The following is a 21063-nucleotide window of genomic DNA, read 5'->3' on the forward strand; positions in this document are numbered from 1 at the left end:
TTCTCTCCTTACCCTGACTATGACAGCTCATTCTTATCCCCAGAAGTGTGGGTGCCCAGATCACTTTTCCTATGGGAGCACTTTTCCCCACACGTTCTTTCCAAACAAGCCTGTGTGAGCTGAGGGTCCCACTTGGCTCACTCTGTCCTAATAAAGCAAGCAACAGGACCCAAGGATTCAACCTTCATCTCCCCATCTGAAACTGTTCCTTAGGGCCGAGGAGGAATGTTACATCCTTTTGGAAGATACATTTACTTATCCCAATCTAGAGAATGTCATTTTATGAACTAAAAAAGAAATCCGTCACTAGAAGAGCAAATGTTATTTCCAAAATCTCTTAACACTCCTCCCGTGGAGTAGCCAGTGGGTGGAAGAGCCACCATTTAAGTTGAATTTCAAAATTATGGCAGTTCTGGTTTTGAGCCATGGTGCACCTTGTGCTGTGCCTGGATACTAGCCAGAAAGCCGAACCATCTCTCCTAGAATTTGTTACCATTTAAGGTGGCAGAGCTAGCTAGTTTTAAGAACAGGTAGAATTGCTGTCAGTACAAATAGAATTCAGTCCTGCCTGGAGACCAGCAAATGGCTTGTTAAAACCCTCACAAGCCCTAGATTTGGAGATCTTCTCCTGGGATCTTATTTTTCAACTGATGGGTAGATAATGAAGGCCAGTTTAATCGAGAGAATTCTACTCAGAGGGGAAAAAAAAATCAGTATTTTTTTCTTTCAGTCTAAACTTGTTTTAAACTCACCACTGAGATCTATAAAAAGAAAGCTTAGCTATTTCTGTGCTCTGTAAGCACTCTTTCAGCTGAGAAAATAATGAAATTAAAACAATTGGTGGTTGTTCATTAGTATTGAAAATATGAATGTTTGACATTTCGTTAAAGGGTAAGAAGAACATAAGGCAGTTGATATTTAAATTGTTTAAAATTTCCAAGTATTCCTGCCAAGAAGGAAAGAAAGAACTCTTGCCTTTTAGGTATAGATGGGCAGATTGTTCACTGAACTACTTGAGATAGGGAGGGGATGGTGAATGGTAATTTACAGTGAACAAGAACATCCAAAATGTCCAAAATGCACATTTACAGAAATGCGTAGTGTGGATTCTTTTTAATTTGTGACATATGATGCTTTAGTTTGAGCCAACTCCCTTGCATTTTCAAATATCAGCTCAAGAATTAACAAGCTTTCACACACATACACACACAAATGATACCAAAGGAAATACCAGGCAAGAGTTACAGGCCATGTATTTTTATTGGCTTAACATGCTTAGTATGACATGATAAGTCACTCAACACCCTCCCCCTGGAAAAAAAGTAGATATTTCCATCCCCAGATTTAAAAAAAAAAAAAAAAAACACCCAGTGAGAGAAAACTATTCATCCAAATATACAGATGACATTTGTCAGGCCAGTACAATAAACTCTCATGTTTTTCACTTTCTAAATAATAGAAGCCCAAATAACTAGCACCCCTTCACCCCAGCCCCTTTAGGAACTTCTGAATCATTGGCAGCTACTAAGAACAACATCTTGTTCAGATACTCTTGAAAAAGAATTTATAACTCAATCGATTTTCTACTGTTTTCACTATAAGCCCTTTAATAAATACTGATGGTCAGTATAATTACCTGGTTGGTTCATAATTATGCTACCATAGACATAGTTTTTGGATTCCTTTCATTAACAACCTCTTGATAAATAGAATACATAGGTTACATAGGAAAGAATATGTAACCTATTTAAATAATCTAAATGATAAAGTAACTAGACACAAAATAGATGTAATTTTGTGTCTAGTTACTTTATCATTTACTTAGATTATTTAAATAGGTTTTAATTTGTGACATATGATGCTTTAGTTTGAGCCAACTCCCTTGCATTTCCTGTGAAAAGGTTTTTCAATACTCTCTTCAACATTTTCCTCGCCTTGACTTTGGGGGTTTCCCTGATTCCTAGTAATTCCTAAAACGTTAACAGCAAATACATCATGGCCCTCATACTAAATCTGACGTATTTTTAAAATTTTTTTTTAGTTGTTGATGGAATTTATTGTCTTTATTTTTATGTGATGCTTGGGATCAAACCCAGTGCCTCATGCATGCTAGGCGAGTATGCTACCACTGAGCCACAACCCCAGCCCCTAAATATGACATATTCTGAAAAGTCTCAGCTGGGGAAAGAAGGCCATGGTCAGTCAGTGCTGTTGTCACAGTGTGGACATAGAGAGTGGGGCTGCTCAGGCCTCACATGCACACACACACACACACACACACAGGGCTGTCCTGATGTGATCCTGACCTTAGTGACTGTTCACTCTCCCATAGCTGGTTCTCACAGTGCCTGCTGTTGCTCACAGGGTTAATTAGTTATTTTTCATTCTTGGTCCAATAATGACAGCAAAGTAGAAACCAAGAAGCAAACAAATCATGTAAGAAAGAAATGGAAGGATGATTTTAGCATTGCATCTGGAATTCTAGAGAATATGACAGAGGGGCATGCAGGCAGGTTCTCAGGGGAAGTCATAAAATCTGTTGCAGCTGTATTTTTTTTTTAATCTTCTAACCTTTTACTTTTAATTTTTTTCTTGCTCCCCTTATAGCAACTAATGTCTTAAGTTTAAAATAGGTTTTTCAGAGTATAATCCTCAAATAACAGAAAGAAAAGCACTTGAGATACTCATTTTAAAAGTAGATTCATCCCTAAAACTAAGGATTCTGAATTCTGTCCACACCTTCACCCCAGCGCGACACTTGAATTTTCCCTAAATCCTACATGATTCTGATTCAAATTAGAATCTGAGAATGGTTAATCCCCCAAAATGGTACTCAGCTGCAGTTACATGTTAGGATCACCTGAATCTTCTTTTAGTAATCAGTCTGCATTTAAACACTTTCAGGAACCAAGATTGCTCAGCCTCTCTCAGTGACCAGTTCCAATTCTGGAAAGCTTCTACCCTGAGATGGTTATTAGGTTGGTTCAGAAACCTTCCTCCTTGCATCTTCTACCCATTCATGCTGATTCTACTCCTTATAGTAAAGGATTTCTCTCACCCATGACAATCTATTGGGCTCCCCGAATTGCTTCTACACTCACAGACCCTAAAATCCAAAAACCTTCAATGACATAGCTTCAATTAAGACCATTTTACTGCAGGAAGCAAGTAAATCCTAAGGGGCTTTGATATTGAAGCGCCCCTTGGTCCAGAAAGCTGAAAATTTTTATATTTAAATTTTAATGTGAGTTTAAAAGGTTAGGAATTAATATATACCAAGAAGTACATACAAAAATATTTTGTTGGGGTTGGGGATATAGATTAGTTGATAGAGTACTTGCATAGCATGCACAAGGCCCTGGGTACAATCCCCAGCACACCCCCCCCCCAAAAAAAAAGTCTTGTTCCAGTAATGCCTTGCAAAAATGAAAATCAAAGGAGAAAAAGGAAAATTAGATAAAGATATTTACTACATCATTTTTTATAAAAGTAAGAAATTGAAAGTAATCTGAGTTCTAGGAAACAGGAATATTTAAATAATTAGTCCAGAGGTACTGACTCTAGAGTCAATTTGAATGTCAGTCTAGCCTTGACTACCTGGAAAAATGCTTAACTTTTCAGTTTCTTCATTTATACGATGAAGATAAAAATTGCTTAGCAAGGTTGTGAAGGTTAGAAATGACATATGTAAAATGCCTGGAATATAGTAGGTTCAATATGTGATAAATTATATTTAGGATTGTTTTATTATAGTATATATGCCCTAGAAAACCTTGAAAATAGCTATTAAATCATTAATTATGAAGTCTATTTAGCAACTTGAGAAAATAATAACTGTTAAGCAAAACTGGATTTAACTATGCATACACATTTAATATAATCTTATTTAAAAATGGAGAAAATTAAAATGACCATCCATGGTGTGATAGGGGTAGGATTATGATCTTTCTCTCCTTATAAAAATACTTATCTTTTAAAGGAAATAGAAGTCAGTATCTCTTAATAAAAAGAAAATTGCATAATAGAAATTTAATTAGCTTAAAATGTTCTATAAGAGTTAGCCATATATATTTGTTTAAAGAAAAGACAACTTTATTTATTTACTTATTAATTAATTGATTCATTCTTTTATTCATACCAGGGATTGAATCCAGGATGCTTAACCACTGAGCCACATCTTCAGCCCCTTTTAAAAAATATTTTATTTAGATACAGGGTTTCACTAAGCTTATTAGGGCCTTGCTAAGTTGATGAGGCTGGCTTTGAACTCGTGAAGACCATTTTATTTAAAGACTACAAGTCCTATCTTATGGGATAGCTTCATGTCACCATTTTGAAAATCAAAGGCAATCAGGTTGCCTTTATAACCAAAAGATGGCAGCACATTACCACCCCCTGGTGGCAACATGCCTAAGTGTAGGATCAATATATGGGAATTAAAATATCACCAATTTTTCAAACTCTAAAAGGAAAGGTGTTAAATTAAATTAAATATCATCAGCTCTGAAAATTCAGTTTCAGTTTTTGACCCGGAAAGTTAACTTATATTAAATTCAGTATGAAATATATTGTGGCCCTATCTTTAATCTACATTATTATAAACGGAATTTTATAAAAATGAAAGCCAGTGTGCGTGCACATGCTTTAGCTCCTTGTTCCCAGATATACTGACTAGTGGATATAACCAGTGGGTCCTTGGTAAAACCAGCAGACCTAATTCTCCATACATTCCCAACTTTTATTTTATAGCTGTTCTATATTTTAAAGGTTGTGTTAATCAGATATAGAAAACCTTAAGACTTTTTTGGCACTTAATAGTTAGTCATTGAATGCAGAATAACAAGAAAAATGGAAATTATTACTCTTAGACCTCGTCAGGAAGTCCAGTGGACAAAAATGAATTCAAAATGTGGTTATTGGAAGAAAAAAATAAACAAGTGATCATATCCAACCCACTAATATTTATTTTGTTTAGAACATTCAGGCTAACTCTATTTGAAGCAATTTCTAAAATCTCATTTTGGCATTATGCCACCTATGCCTAAGAGTTAAAATAAAAATAAAACATAAGTGATCTCTTTTTTATTATTCTTATTGAGTGAAAGAAAGCACATTTTCCCATTTACTGTCTGTACTTCCTCATAGTTTGTTTCTTTTGTTAATCTCAACTTGTAGTGATGATTGGCTTTCAGAAAAAAGCCTGGCATTTCTTTTTACGAATGGGAGTTATGTCTTAGTGACAGATGATATTTAATTTAATTATGTCCTTGCTAACCTTCTGTCTTCTACATTTGTCTGTTTCTGGTAGAGAACTGTTGAAGTCACCCACTACAATTATAGATTCTTCTATTTCTATAGTTCATCATTTAGGCCTTTTGTATTTTTGCCCTCTGTTGATAGGGCGGATGCCTGTAAGGGATCATTATGTTCTCTTGAATAATTTACCTCTGTGTTCTTGTGAGATGACCCTCCTTAGCCCTACTCACTTTCCTTGCTCTGTACTCTGCTCTGTCTGGAATTAATACAAGTGAGTATCCCTTTTTCTAAGTGCTTAGAACCAGATGTGTTTTAGAGTTCAGAGATTTTTGGATTTTAGAATATTTGCATAGACTTTACTGATTGAGCTCCCTAATCCGAAAGTTTGGAATCAGAAATTCTGAATATCATATCAGCACTGAAAAAATTTCCAATTTAAGAACATTTTAGATTATTAGATTTTCAAATTTGGAATGCTCAACCTGTACAGGGACTCCTGTTTTCTTTTGATTAATATAGTATATCTTTATCCATCCATTTTATTTATATACATATACACACATATGTATTTAAAATGAGTCTCATACAGACAACGTATATTTGAGCCTTCTTTCTTCCAACTTGTAGTCTTTTAATTGATATTTACCATGATTATTGATGTATTTGCATCAACATTTACCATATTTGTCTCTGTATTCTATTTGTCATCCTTATACTTTGTTTCTTCTATTTGTCATCCACCTTTTTTTTCTGCCTTTGGGGCTTTGAGAATTTTACACGATCCCCTTTTACCCTTCCTTAGCAATATCCACTGTACTTCTTTTTTTAGTGGTTGGCCTTGAGTTTGGAATATACATTTACAATTACCCAAGATTGCTTTCCATTATTCTACATCACTTCAAATACCTTATACTAATCTAACTCTTCACTCTTATCCTTTGTGTCATCATTATTTCCTATATATAAGCATAATAAATTCATGCTTATTTTTATAAGCATACATCATTGAATACAGTTGGTATTATAATTTTGAACAAATTATATCAATCGATAATGAGAAAATTGTTTTTGTTTTGTCTAAACTTACTCTCTGATGCTCTTCCTGTATATAGATCCAAGTTTTTAATCTACATCATTTTCCCGCTAATGAGCTTCTTTGAACATTTCTTGAAAGGCAGGTCCAATGGCAACAAATTCTTTCTATTTTTTTGTGACTGAAGAGCCTTTATTTCTCCCTAACTTTTGAAGAGTAATTTCACATCGGTTTTCCCTGCCAACACTAAATATTTCACTCTGGTGTCTTTTTTTTTTTTTTTTTCATGGTTTCTGAGAGAAAGTCAGATATAGTTCTTTTCTTTGCTCGTCTGTAAATATGGTGTTTTTCCTCTAACGTCTTTCAGCATTTTTTGTCTCTTATTTTCTGTAATTTATATATGATAGCCCTAGGTGTAACTTTTTTGAGCATTTATCTTGCTTGGTATACTTTGAGCTTCCTAGATCTATAATTTGCTGTCTGACGTTAATGTGAAGGAAGTTATTATTGCTTCAAATATTTCTTTTGCTTTTTTTTTTCTTTTCTGTCTGGAAATATGTGCATGTTTTGCCTTTTGTAACTGTCCCAAAGTTCTTGGATATTCTGGGGTGGTTTTGTTTGTTTTTCTCTTTGCTTTTCAGTTTTGATGGTTTCTATTGAAATAACTTAAAGAATGGAGATTCTTTATTTACCTGTGTCCATTCTACTAATATTCTATCCAGAGGCATCCACCTAGCATTTCTTTATTTTTTCTTAGAATTTCCATCTCTCTGCTTATGCTGCCCATATTCTTGCTTGCTGCATTTCTAACATATAACATAATTGTTTTAAGTTCCTAGTCTGATAAATTCAAACATCCTTGCCATACCTTGTTCTAATGTTTGCTCTGTCTCTTCAAATGGGGCTTTTTGCCCTTTACTATGCTCTGCAGTTTTGTCTTGATAGCCAGACATAATACACGGTGTAGAAAGCACTGCTGTAATTAGGACTGCTGTGGTGATGAGGTGTGGCCCGGGGAGGCACTCTGTAGTCCTGAGTGTGGGTTTCAGTCTTTTAGTGAGCCTGTGCCTCTGGACTCCGGACTGCTTGACTGCTTTTTCCACCCACCCCAAGCTCCTGAGACAGGATGGCTAGAGTGGGTTCTAGCTGGGATCTAGTTCTGATCATCGTCTCGATGGCAAAATGTGTGATTTATGCAGTCGAGGTGAGAAATAAAGAATGCTCACATGCTTCTGCCTTTGTCAATGCTTTATTCACTTAAATCACTCAGTACAATTTCACTCTATGAGTTCTTAATCAAGAAAATGACAATCCTTACTGCTAGGCACTGCAATAGACATAATCAATTCACAGCAAACAATTTTAGATTAATTAATTCACAGCAAACAATTCCAGATTAATTCTAAGCACTGCAAATACACCTAATCATGACAGTCTAATGACAGACATTCTCTCTGTGTGCTAAGCTCAAGTGGCAGATCTAAAGTCTTAAGCCTTAGGCTTTAAGTCCATCAGATGCACACTCAAACTGTGGTGATCAGGTCAGGAACCAAGGAAGGCTGTTTCTGGGGTGGAGCAGTGGCTGAGGAGGTGGTCATAGGGAGAAGTCCTTTTCTCACCAGAGTCAAGAGGCTGCTGTAGAGTTTGAGAGCATCGAGAACAACACAGAGGATCAGGCAGATGAGGAAAGTTGGGATGTTAGTTCAGGTCCCCGTCAGGCTTTCAGGCTCGTGTGCATCAGTGTCAGCTGGCTGAATGTTCATTTGCTCCATTACTTATAACAAATTTGGGGGCTTTTGACCCCCCTTTCAATCCCTATCAGCTGCAACCGGGTCTCTCAGTTATGTCATTTACCCTGGTGTTAAAACATCTGGTCTGGTGGTCCCCATCATGATTTTCTCACCTTTCCCCCTTATCAGTGAGGACAGCATGCCAGAGACTTCACTCTGGGTTTGTCAAGGTGGGGAGAAGTGACTTGTTTGTGCCTGAGGGCCATACTGGCGGGTTCCATTAGGTAGGTGGGCCTGATCAGACTACAGGTTTCAAACTGGAGTTTTAAAATGGAGTTGCTTAGGCTAGGCCTAAGGCCCTCCTTACAGTCTTCCATGTGGACTACTAGAGCCAACTAGTCAGTAATTTTATTTTTCCCAGGTGGTTAGTCTCTCCTGAGGACAGGCCTAGGGCATTTTATCCTATATTCAACCTGAGGATCAGGTCAAGTTCATGAGTCAAAGCTCACAAACTCTGCCCCCTGGAGGTTTTGACTCTCAGACATCCACACTGAGCCTCCAGCAATGCCTCAGTTACAATTTAGATTTTTCTATCAACACTTGTGATTCTCTGTATTCATCTATTTATCCCTCCAATTTTAGTGGCGGTGGTTTACCCTGTGACCTCGTTTTCTTATGGATATATTTCTCAGTTCACTTGGCATTTTACTTATTGCTAGAAAGGAGTTGCAAGTGAACTCCTTGCATATAGGAATGGAAATCAGAATAGTTTTAGAATAGTTTGCTTCTTTTTTTTTCTTAAACTAGTTTCTCCTCATCTTCTGTGTATGTAAATTCTGGAATCCCAGAAATCAGTCCTCAGCCCTCTTTCTATACCTTCTCCCAGAGTGGCCTTAAACATGGGTTCTGGCTCTAGGAACTGTAGAGTAATTCCACTGTGTCCAGTCTCTTCTACTAAACAAAACTATGAAACTGGGTGGAACACATGTAGCATACATTTTCCTCTGAAAAAGTAAATAACGGCAGGTATATTGAGGGAAATGATCCTGAAGTAGTGGTGAGTTTGCCATTTTTCCCCTCTGATATCTCTTAGCCTGAATGTTACAGCTAAAATCCAGAAGTGGACATTGACCTGGGCAGACAGAACCCCAGAAAAAACTAGTTCTGGTTCAAAGATCATGAAAGGAACTCAGAATGCAGACCCCAATTTTGTTTTTTTCTCCCCTACATTCTCTCACTCTTCAGCTCCCAAGCAACACTGAGGCAGCAATGACAGAGGCCACTTGCAGTGGAAGACCACAGGAGCCAACATTCTAAGGAGAGGCAAACTTCACTATTTTAGAGCTATGATTCCCCAAAGAATAGGAAGATTCCCTTTGCTTATTTTTTAATTTTCTATCACCCCACTGCTTATCTCCAGATATAAGTTCAGTTGCTAAAGTAGCACAGGGCAACTAAGTCTCCATTTTTCTGGCTGAAGGTTAAAAAGGAAGAAGATCAAAAGATCTAAGTCTCTAGGAAGTACTGAAGGGATCTCAGAGGAAGAAGAGCTTATATATGTGAACTCATTCATGTGTTCATGAACTTCTGGGCTCATCCTCAAGCTGAGCATTTGTGTATCTGACCCTAAACAGCTTACTGAAGTCTTTGAGGACTGAACTAAGAGAGTTCATTTCCCACATCCCAAACCTGTCCAGGGTGGCACACATAAAGGAAAAATCTGAATAGTACTGCAAAGGTGCTGAAAACTGAACTGAAATTAAAATGAGAACCCCCATAATCTTGACTGGACCCTTTGACACAAACCTAACTAGGTCTGGAAACCAAAAATATCAATAGTTGTCATAGAATTTAAGTAAAATCTGGAATCTCATAGAATGTTCAAAATATTCAGGCTATAATACAAAAGTTGTCATATATAAATAATCAGGAAAATATCAGCTTCCATGAGAAAAGACAAAAAGTATATATCATTATTGAGATGAGAAAAGTGTTTGAGTTATGTGACAAAGAACTTAAAACAGCTATTATACGCATACTCCACTGTCACAAGCGGTTACTATAGACTCAGTCTGAGGTGCAGTTAGATTCAATAAAATCTATTTTATTAATGCTCATCACATTTCAAACACACATCCTAAGTCCTGAGTCTACACCCAAGGGTCCCAGACGCTCACCCGTGACATGTCTTAAGTCTGGGTCGCTGGAACTGGATCTGGGCCAGAGGAGTCTAGTGCAGGGGGGACAACAGCGATGGAAGTATCAGTCTTTCTGTCCTTATCCTGTTAGTCCCATCGCTCCCCAGAAGTCTGGGGTTTTTAAGTCCTAGTTCAGTTGTGCTTATAGCTGATAACTGGGTAAGGTCTGGGGTGTACATCCCGGGTGTAGACTCTTACATAACTAACTTAAGTCTATTTGGGTTCTGCAGTTTATCTAAGTATTGCAGTTCACAGTACATCATGGGCACATTGCTTATAGTCATTTATTAAACACACACACTAATTAATATAATAACCAGTCAATAATCCTATAATATTTATGATGCTTATATCATCCACAAACAATTCCAAACAACTTTGTAACAGTGGAAAAAATAGTCTCAGAAAACAAAACACATAAAGAACACTTCCTTGGAAATTTTAGAGCTAAAAGGTACAGTAACTAAAATTTAACTTAATTGATGGGCTGAATAGAAGATTGGAGATGATAGAAGTTATTGAACTTTGGTAAATAAATAGAAATTATCCATTCTAAGCAACACAGAAAAAAAGAGATTGAATAAAAATGAACAGCATTAGGCATGCATGAGACAATAGCAAAAAATCTCATGTTATCACAGCTGCAGAGAAAAGTATGAAGTGATGAATAAATATTTGAAGCAATAACCATTGAAAACTTCCCAAATTTGATGACATAAACCCACAGATTTGCGGAGCTTGATGAACCCAATCAGAGTAAGCCTTAAGAAATACTTTCCAAGTGCATCTTAATACAACTTCTGAAAGCTAAAAACAAAAAAAAAAAAAAAACTTGACAGGAGCAAGGCGTGGAGAAGCTTCAAGAATGATTCACACTCATAATTTTGAAAAGTGACCCAAGTGCCATGGACTGAGAGGAAGAATAGAAAAACAGATCTCAGGGGGGAAGATAATGAGTTGTAATTCGAGGGGATAAAAAGTCAGACTTCAGCTGGGCTGTTTAGTAGTAACACATCTTCAAATGTCAGTGGAATCACCAAACTCTGTTTCTAGCTCCCAGCAGTCCAGTGCAAGTCACATCCCCTCCATCTTTTAGCTTTGGCAACTAGATCCAAGGCCTTCCCAGTTCAGTGTGACTGGGAAGACGAATAGTCTTTACTTCCATTCATTGCCAAGAATTAGTCCCATGGCCCCATCCAAATGCAAGGAAGGCTATACAATGTAGACTTCTTGTGTATCTGGGGAGGGAAAATGGCATAACAAAGTCATGGCAATGTGTTTGTCACAGGGGTTAAAGGCAGATTCTTATGAACCAAGCACCCATGAGATAAAAGTATAAGGTATGCACACAGGGTCTTCCTGTGAATTCATATCAGAGTTCCTAATAGTTTGGAAGGGAAACAAAAGAGGATTGTTCTCAAGTTCCCACATGTAATACTCCTTTACACTTGCCTCCTGGCCTAATCTGTCCTTTACCTGAAACATCCATTGAATCCTTGGATATCCACCACCCAACCACATCTGCAACTATGTTCCCCTCTAATATTATCCCTCAGGAATTCCATCACACGAAACTAAAGTGAGTTCTTGAAATAACCCTTCTTCACACCTCTGAAAACAACTGTGGAGTCTTCCCTTCCATGACTTACGCCAATTTTTTCTCCAATCTGGGTATAGAACAATGTGATGCAATAGGTCATTCTGAGGGAAGTTATATTTCCATATGCATAGCCTTCTCATTTAGCAAATAAATTATGCTATTTCAAATAATAAAACAAGGAATAAAACTAACTTCAGTCATTCTATGGATTCATGTGAATATTTATTGGGTGCCAACTACATGCAAATGCTTTTTAAAAAAAAATTTTAGTTGTAGATGAACACAATACCTTTATTTTATTTATTTATTTTTATGTGGTGCTGAGGATAGAACCCAGTGCCTCACATGTGTTAGGTGAGCGCACTACCACTGAGCCACAACCAGAGCCCCATGCAAATGCTTTTTGAGTCATGGCAATACAGTGATAAACAGGACAAAGTCCCTGCCCTCATGGAGCTAGGTTTTCTGCTGGCCAAACTGACAAATACATAATGTAGTTTCAGGTTGTGATGGATAGTATATAGAAATTATAGCAGGACAAGGAAAGAGTGATGTAGAATGCTGTTTTAGATAGGATGATCCAGTGCCTCTGCAAGAAAGTGATGCCAGGTAAAGCTCTACATGAAGTGAGGAGTGGCCTGTGCAGAGATCTGTGGAAAGAGCAAGCCAATTGCAAGGATCAGAAAAGGCAAAAGTCTTGGGGTAGGAACAAGTTTGGCAAGAAGGCCAGTGTGACCAGAGATAGAGGGTAGCAGGCAGTAAGACTAGAGAGACAATGTATGCAGTGCCAACTGGGCTTCCCTATGGTGCTGGGTGGTAATTCACTTTCATGAGCAAGGTTGGAGGCAGGCAAGGAGGGCCAGTTAGGAGGCTGTGTCAGTAACCCAGGCAGGCACTAGTCCTCCATTGCAGGTAGTATAAAGAAGGCCCAGAGCCTGCCTGGAAGGAGCCTGAGTCTAGAGGGAAGGCTGTGCTCCCTAACAGTTATAACATGCTAAGAGGACTTCTCCACTGGGTGTGTGTACTCAGAGTGTGTACTCAGTGTTGTAGGGGTGCTGAGGAGAAGGATGTGCCTCAAATAGGCCCAGGGGAGTTGGAAAGCCCATCATAAAGAATGGACATCAGGGTGCTTGCAGATAAACTTGGGAACAGACTATGAGAAGAGAAAATAGAAAGTTATAAACACAGAAAGAGCTTGCTCTTTTGTATGTTCTCTAACTTTATTTCTTTTTTCTTGACAGTTTAAGAGAAGAAAAGGACCTCATGTTAAAGGAATTTGAGAAGATACCTAAGCCAGGAGTAAGTATAGATGATTTAGAGTTTGTCAAATGCAGCTAGATTCAAACATCCTTTTATATAAGAATCTTCATCACAATCAACATACCCTGAAACATTTGAAGACTGAAAAGTCATGACTATTGAAGGTGTGGAAGAGAGTATCTATGAAATTTCTGGAGTAAATATAAGTGGTGTCTATCAAAGGCTTTAGCTATTTTGCATCTAATCATTTATCATTTAGTTCAACAATATCTGCTTTGTTTCCAAAAAAAAAAAAGGAAGGTTTTATGTTGAGCACTTAAAAACAGTATTTTTGCTATAGCTTATACCCTACATAGCTTTCTTAACTCCTCAATTTATTACAATAACATTTTTAAATAAAGAAGATGTATTACTTATCTATTCCTGCATAGCAGACCATCCCCAACTTAGTGGCTTAAAACAACAATAATTTCTTATTTTCTACAGTTCTGAATTCTTCAGGTCTGCACTGGCTCATTTGGGGCTTGTGTATGTCAACCCTGTACCAGGCTAGTTGGTTTAAGGTCACAGTCACTAGTTGATCCCATGATAGTAGAAGGGTTTCCAGCCTCAGGAGAGGGCAAATTCCAACATGCAAGAACATTTTGAGCCTCTGTTTAAATCATTTTGTGTAATATCTCAGTAGTCAAAGCAATTCACATGGCCAATTCTGGAATCAAGATATAGAACAATAGGCCTTTCCTTTTAATAGAAGAATTGTAAATATATATTTCAGAGAGGCATGCACACCCTGAGGAATAGGAGGAATTTGTGACCATTTTTTATACCTTAGATAATAAGTAGAAAGATCATCCTACATCAAATATTGCATTTGCTTTCTGAATGGTTATATTTTAAAATTATGTTGATGATTTAATTCCATGGCTAGCTCACAAAAACCTATTTAGCATTTAGTAAAATACTGTTAATTGTACATAAATACATCTAACCACTGTTTGCAACACAGATTTTATAGGAAACAGCATTTTGAATTTTAGTTTCAGGTTGTAGATTACTAATTTTACTCTTTCCTGGCAGCAGTAGAAGGAGGGACCTACTCAGAAATCCCAGAGCAGGTTAAACAGACCCATCTACTTAGACATTAGTATCATGTATCATTTCTGAGTATAAGAAGGCTTTTTTTTTCTTATAAGTCAAACATTATCTGGATAATAAGCCATGGGAAACGTAATCTATTCTGAGTCTGGGGTAGAGGACATTTGGTGAAAACATATAGAAGCTAAAGAAATAATAGTAATGAGAAAGTGGGGCAGTTAAGAAATGGAACGATTTGGACATCTCAAATATGAACCCTCTCATCTTCAGTTCCCATGTGTGACTCCAGTTAACCATAAGCCAGATATTAAAAGATTATTTGCAGCTGATTTTGTCGAATCCCAAAGCTACTAGAAAACAGAATGGACATTGTCATTAATGTTTTTCTTTTTTTGGTATGAAATAAAAATTGACTCAGAAAAGGGAAACATTTAAAAACTGAAGCATTAGTTTAAAAAATTCAAATAAAATGTTTAATTAAGCATGCAGTATAATTGTCATGTTCTTGTTGAAGACAAGCATAAGTCTTGTCTTCAGAAAGCATAAGTTACATTTAACTCTGTAAGAAAACATTCATGCACTTTAAAAGAAATATAATCAAAAAGATAAAATTCTGTTTCATTCCATTTTTACATAGATAAATGTTTGCTCAGACTATATAACCTGATAATTTTCATGACGTTTTAAAGGAAATGGAGAAGAAGATGAGAATACTCAGAGACAGCACTGAAGAATTACGTAAAGAAATAATGCAGAAAAAATTAGAAATTAAAAATTTACGGGAAGATTTGACATTTAAGCAAAAGCAATTAGTAAAGGAACAGAAGGATCTAGAAGAATTGCTGCAACACCAGGTTGTCCTAAAGGTATGGTGCTTATAGTTTAGGAACATTTGAACACTGTACCTGCAAGGATGTAAAAATACCTTTGTATAAGGTTAACTACATAGGTTTGACAAAAAGGGATACTGTCTCACAAATGTGTGTTTTGGAGGATCCTATCAAACTAAACCTAAGCTCTGAGAATTCACAAAAATACTCTGGAGTGTTTGAGAGATACTATTGTTTTAATTTAAAGCCCTGGCTCTGGGAGACAGGCCTCTTTAGACATCATCAAATATTTTTCAATATTAAAAAAAAAGTGTCACACTTTTGCTTCCCTGAAGAGCAACCAAATGTCTAACCTCTTGTGTGTATTTGTGTTATCTTATCCTTGTCTATTTAATCCACTTCTTGTCCTCTTACCATAAAAATGATAAGGGGCCTGTATTTACATTTTAGGAGATAATTAACTAAAATTCATATTTTAAGAAAAATGTATGATAATAAGTTTCAAAACAATTAATATAACCTAGAGTTGCTTTAAAAATAACTATTTTTAGAGTTATTTTTATAACGATCTGAGACCCATTGACTTAGAGGACAATTCTGGTATATTTTTACCTCTTTTTCCTTGAGTCTAAGAGCGATTGGTCAACATGTGCCCAACTGTTGCCTGGAATAGAGAAACTAAGCAGAGATGGATTTATCAGGAACCCAGTGAAGCATAAGCTTCAGGCCCCTCACTTATATGAACCTCTTCCAAGGGGCCTGAACCTAATTTACTATTTGCAAGTTTTTACTCTTTTATTTGAAGAGGGACTCCCAAGTACAAGTTTCAGTCTCACAAAACGTGGACTTGCCCCAGAATTGAGCAAGGTTCCACAGAAAGATGTTCTGCCACAGTGATGTGTTCAACCTCCATGCCTATGTGTGACTGCAGGTCCCAAAGTCCAGTGTGATCCTCAGGCAGGAAAGGGCCCTAATGTAACCCAGTAATGTACATGTGACTCTTGGGCCTGAAATTTCCATGAATTCACAGACCATAATGGAAAGTGGTATTGGATAAACTTAACTTCTGATCTTAAATTTAACTTCTTGCCATTTATTCTCTATTTAGACTGTGCGGGAAAATGGTTTAACTTCTAGCATGAATCTTAGGCAGGGTTCCATAAAAGCATTGACTAAGATATTTAATAATTGAGGGAGAGCTCTCAGAAGGATCCCACAGGAGCAGGATAAAGCTGGGGAAGATACAGGGTCAAAATATGGTTTCTACAGTAGAAGAACTCTTGTCTTAACTTGACCCCATGGAGTTCCCTTCATCTTGAATTGTATGGCAGCAGCTATCGCCCACGGGCAAGGGGTATGGGCTGTTTTACTGACACTTAAGTTACTGGTCACAGCCTGTCCCCATCTCCACCACACCATCCTCCATACCCTGCTCAGCCAATGGCAATACAATGGAGAGATTAACATGAGCTATTGGCAGGTGTCCACTGCAGCATGTGTGGGAAGAACACCTCCATAAAGGGAATCTGAGCAGAGCTCCAAAAGTCTTTGTCACATTCATTGACACCCTCTTTAAGACAGTAACAAATACTATCTTATAAGATCAGTGTGATAGTAAGAATTCTACATATTATAGTTCCTTTTTCTATCTTATTTGTTTGTCTTGATTGTTTCTGGTCCAAGACTACATGATATAACCTAATTGCATTTCTTTACTAGGATGAAGTGGTCTACCATCAAACTGTTCCTGTACAGATTGTAAAAGAGATTGAAAAAATGGCACGCAGAAAAGTGTAAGTTTAATGCTTTTATTTTGAATCTTTCCCAGTCTAACCTCCCCCAAGTAATGTGAGCACACTAAATCAAGATGACTAATCACTGGACACATCAAATTAGTATCATCATTTAGAAGTATCTGCTTTGGGCCCTGTCTCTGTTGTATATATCAAGTTCTTTAAAAGAAAGTTGTACAGCAAATTGCTATCATTCTTATTTATTTATGGGTCAAGATTCTGTTTCCAATTTATAAATAGTTTTTATGGAGAACTTCAATTGACTTTAACAGAGGTAGGGATACATTATTTAAGCTGGTTAGAATTTCATGGTTTAGAATTATGTTATCCAGCCAGCAGCCCAAATGATGGTAACTCTTCACTTCATGAGAATATGACACCCTCAGACATTCAGAACAGATTTGGATTCAGAGGTCGTTGAAGAAATTCTCAGGGTTTCAAAGAACCAAAAAGAATAAAGATTATTGAAGATACAAGTATTATGGAGAAATAATATGATAAATCTGCTGACTGGTTTTAAAAGAGGAGGGGAAAATGAAATAGTAATGGTTCCAAAAACCAAGCTCACCAACACCAAAGTTGAGAAATTCAGGTCAGTCCCAGGAAGCTAGTTAGGATGTGGGTAGAAGTAGAAGAGACAACAGGATCTGGGATCTGGGAGGAAGTAGGGAAGCCTGGCAAATTCTGCCTTCGGTAGCACTTGGACATACCTCTGACATCACTGAATGAATGACTAACTCTTTCGACAGGTTTTGAGCATGGGCTTGAAATAAGGTACTCTTGTGTGTGTCACTTACAGAGAAATGGAAAAGATAAATATTATCTTGGAACTTGAAGTCAAAGAGCTAAACGACTCCCTAAAGAAAGTTGAAAACAAAATTAGTGCTGTAATAGAAGAGAAAGAGGATGTAATGAAGGAAGTTGAAGGCAAAAGAACCTTGCTTGAAATCAAAGAACGAGAATATAACCAACTAGTCAAGCTATTGGAATTAACCAGAGAGAATGAAGCCACTTCACTAAGTGAAAAGTTAGTTATATTTATGTGTGTTGTCATCTAAATTTTTTCTTCAACATATAAGCATCGATTCAGAACATACTCTCAAATGGTTTTATGTTGATTAAAGTAAGCCTTTTTACTCTTTTTTTCTTTTTATTTGTGTGTGGTACTGGGATTGAATCAGGGGCACTCTGCCACTAAGCTACACCCCAAGTCCTTTTTATTTTTTATTTTAAGACAAGGTCTTTTTAAATTATTTAGGACATTGCGAAGTTATTGGGGCTGGTCTCAAACTTGCCATTCTCCTGGCTCAGGCTCCAGAGTAGCTGAGATTACAGGCATTAAAAGAATTTTTAATCAGTTTTTGCTATTAATTAAAAATGTTATTGGACTGTGGATGTAGCTCAGTGGTAGAGTGCTTACCAAGCATAAACAAGGCCCTGGGTTAAATCCCCAGGACTGAAATAAATAATATATATATTATCAATAAAGCATTTTGAAGTACCTTTTCCATCTTTTACTCATACTTTTCCTCAATTCTCTGTGACCAAATTTTAAGGACAAAATCCATTGAAGTTTCTGAAATGTACTTCCAGACAATTCTATCACTGGTGTGTGCTCTACAGTTCAGAGATTTTACCAACCAATAAATGATGTTTTTGAAGTAATCCTGATTTTTTTTCCTAATAGAGACAAATTTATGATGTGATTCCTAAAAGAATTTTATTTACTTTTTTTTTCCAGTGCTGGTGATTGAAGCCAGAGCCTCATGCATGCTAGACAAGTACTCTACCACTAAGCTACATCCCCTGCCCCAACTTACCATTTTTAGATAAAATTTTAGAGAAAGTAGGGGCTTCTCTCTCTGACACTCTGTTATTACATTTAGGAGTTTTATAAAACTGTAATTCAAAAATGATACAAGTTCACAAACCTGGTAACTTTGAGCATTATTTATAATTTATGATTCTAACATGAGAATAGTTTTGTACATATATACTGATTTTGAAAAATGTGTAAGACAGCTGATAACAGATCATTCTCATTTTCTCCCTGTACCTGGACAGAGGGATCTTAGATCTCAACATACGAAACAATGTCATTGACAAGCAGAACTACCATGATGAGTTTTCTCACAAGCAAAGAGAGAAGGAGCGAGATATTCGAAATTTAAAAAAGATGGAGATGCTCTTGAAAGTGTCCTCAGATTCACTTACTCAAACTCAAGCCATGTATAAAAGGCTTCAATTAGAGGTGAGTGCTGCAAACTTCTGTCTGGTTTTTAAACTGAGTGCCATCTTTTGAATTAAAAATATTTTGGGAAGTTGTTTTGCTAACTATAGAGAAAGAAGAAGAAAAGTAAGAGGGAAAAGGCAATTTTCAAATGCATCAGACCTAGTATAGAGTTTTTTGCCCTATGTTTTTCAATCTCTTTTTCTTGCCCAAGACCAGAGAAATGTCTTATTTGGATCAGATATCAGCCTGGCTAGGGAAGTAATTTAGCCATTTAGTTTTAGAAGACTAGAGGTTTCACTTCAGGGTAGGTCTGAGTGCATCACTGTCTTTATCAGTTGAGAGATTCAGCATGGCACCATGGCAGACTATGTCCATTAAGGACCAGATCAAATCATGTATATATCAAATCATGTAAATGTGGTCAGTTGGTCTGTACCTCCAACTAGCCAAGGCAATCCAGATTCCAACATTGTTTTCCTTTCTTTAAACTTTAAAAGGCTAAAGAAATTTTTATAGTTATGATAAGATTATGAATGTGGCTGTTTTTTATTGGTTGTGCAAAACATTACAAAGCTATTGACAAATCATATTTCATACATTAGATTCAAGTTGGTTATGAACTCCCAATTTTACCCCAAATACAGATTGCAGAATCACATCGGTTACACATCCACATTTTTACATAATGCCCTATTAGTAACTGTTGTATTCTGCTACCTTTCCTATCCTCTACTGTCCCCCAAATGTGGCTGTTTTATTACAGTGTAGAAGACTACATCATCAGGCTGTATTGATGAATCTCAAAATGTTTCTCAGGACCCACTCTCACTACCTGAATGACTACAATTGCCCACTGGCTATTTTCTGTAGGTCCTATTCCTTCCATGTCCAATCTATACTCAATTTTTCTACTAAATTAAGATTGATGAATATCACTCACCTATGCAAGACATTCAATAGGTCCTTTTTTCACATAGTCATAGAAAAAATTGGGAGGAATCATAAAGATCATATGGTCCAATCAAGGCAAACAAGTATCACTCCAAGAATCAGCGCCATTCATTTGGTGGCAGCTCCTCATAGTGACCATGTTGCCAAGGATTCTGAGGCCCAGCACTGCCTTGTCAGACAGGAGCTCTGTAGTCAAATAGTGATGTCTGTCCCAAGCATGGAAAGAAAGATTTTCCATGTATTTCCTACTCCTCATCAAGTTCTCTTCAAATTAAGTTCTATTCCTTCAGTTGGTTCTTTTGCTATCTCTTCATTTCCTATGTGACATGCTTATAATACTGTTACTTGAATTTTCAGTTTTAAAACTGATCTTTGTACATTTCACTGCAAAAGAGAAGGATATGGCTCTCTTTTAGATCCCTGTTCACCATGTACACATTTCTTGTCACTCCATGATCCCAGTATGCTCAAGTCGTAATTTCAGTTAGTTCAGAATTTAATGTTCACATTGTTATGAACATGTAAAGTCTATGCACACCTGAGCCATGTAATATTATATAATTGCCCTTTCTTATAAAACTTTACACTCTCAAGAATTTATAAACATCCTGTTTTTTCTTTTGTATATTTTCCTGTGTACTTATTAGTTCATTCCCAAGCCCCTTCTCTCCAGTTGCATGAATTTCCTCTCAGTGTGTTAAAACACATTTGATAGTCCACACATTTAATTTTCTTGAAGAAATCATTCCTGAGCCTTGTCAGTGGCCTCTAGAAAAAGACAACAAGAATACTCTTATATTCAAATGGGTTGTTTAATCACACATTGCAGCAAGGGAGAACACATATCACAGGGAATTGTAGGAGGTCTCAGCAGAGGGAATTAGAAAGGAGTAGAGGGTATTAGCCACACTTGGACTTGTGTCATGTGATGTGGGAAATGGTGTAAGAAATGAGACTTAGCCTTGAATTTGGATGTTGTCAGGAGATGAGAGTAATTTTATGGATGAGTATCTTAACAAAAGTTAGAGAAAAGACTAGATGGAGGAAAGCTGTAATTGGTAAAGACTGTAAGTGGGGGATGTAT

At 36.8% G+C, this 21063-nt stretch overlaps 1 protein-coding gene across 1 annotated transcript in view; it reads left to right on the forward strand.

Annotated features, from left to right (window-relative positions):
- Positions 1-21063, forward strand: part of Ccdc146 (coiled-coil domain containing 146) — a 103935-nt gene that overhangs the window by 63256 nt on the left and 19616 nt on the right. The window contains exons 4-8 of the mRNA XM_077795972.1: positions 13059-13116; positions 14862-15038; positions 16722-16795; positions 17595-17822; positions 18860-19046. Of these exons, the coding sequence (XP_077652098.1) occupies positions 13059-13116; positions 14862-15038; positions 16722-16795; positions 17595-17822; positions 18860-19046 (724 nt within the window). The remainder of the gene's footprint in view (positions 1-13058; positions 13117-14861; positions 15039-16721; positions 16796-17594; positions 17823-18859; positions 19047-21063) is intronic.

This window comes from Urocitellus parryii, chromosome 3 (genome assembly GCF_045843805.1).
Source record: "Urocitellus parryii isolate mUroPar1 chromosome 3, mUroPar1.hap1, whole genome shotgun sequence".
NCBI classification, from domain to species: Eukaryota; Metazoa; Chordata; class Mammalia; order Rodentia; family Sciuridae; genus Urocitellus; species Urocitellus parryii.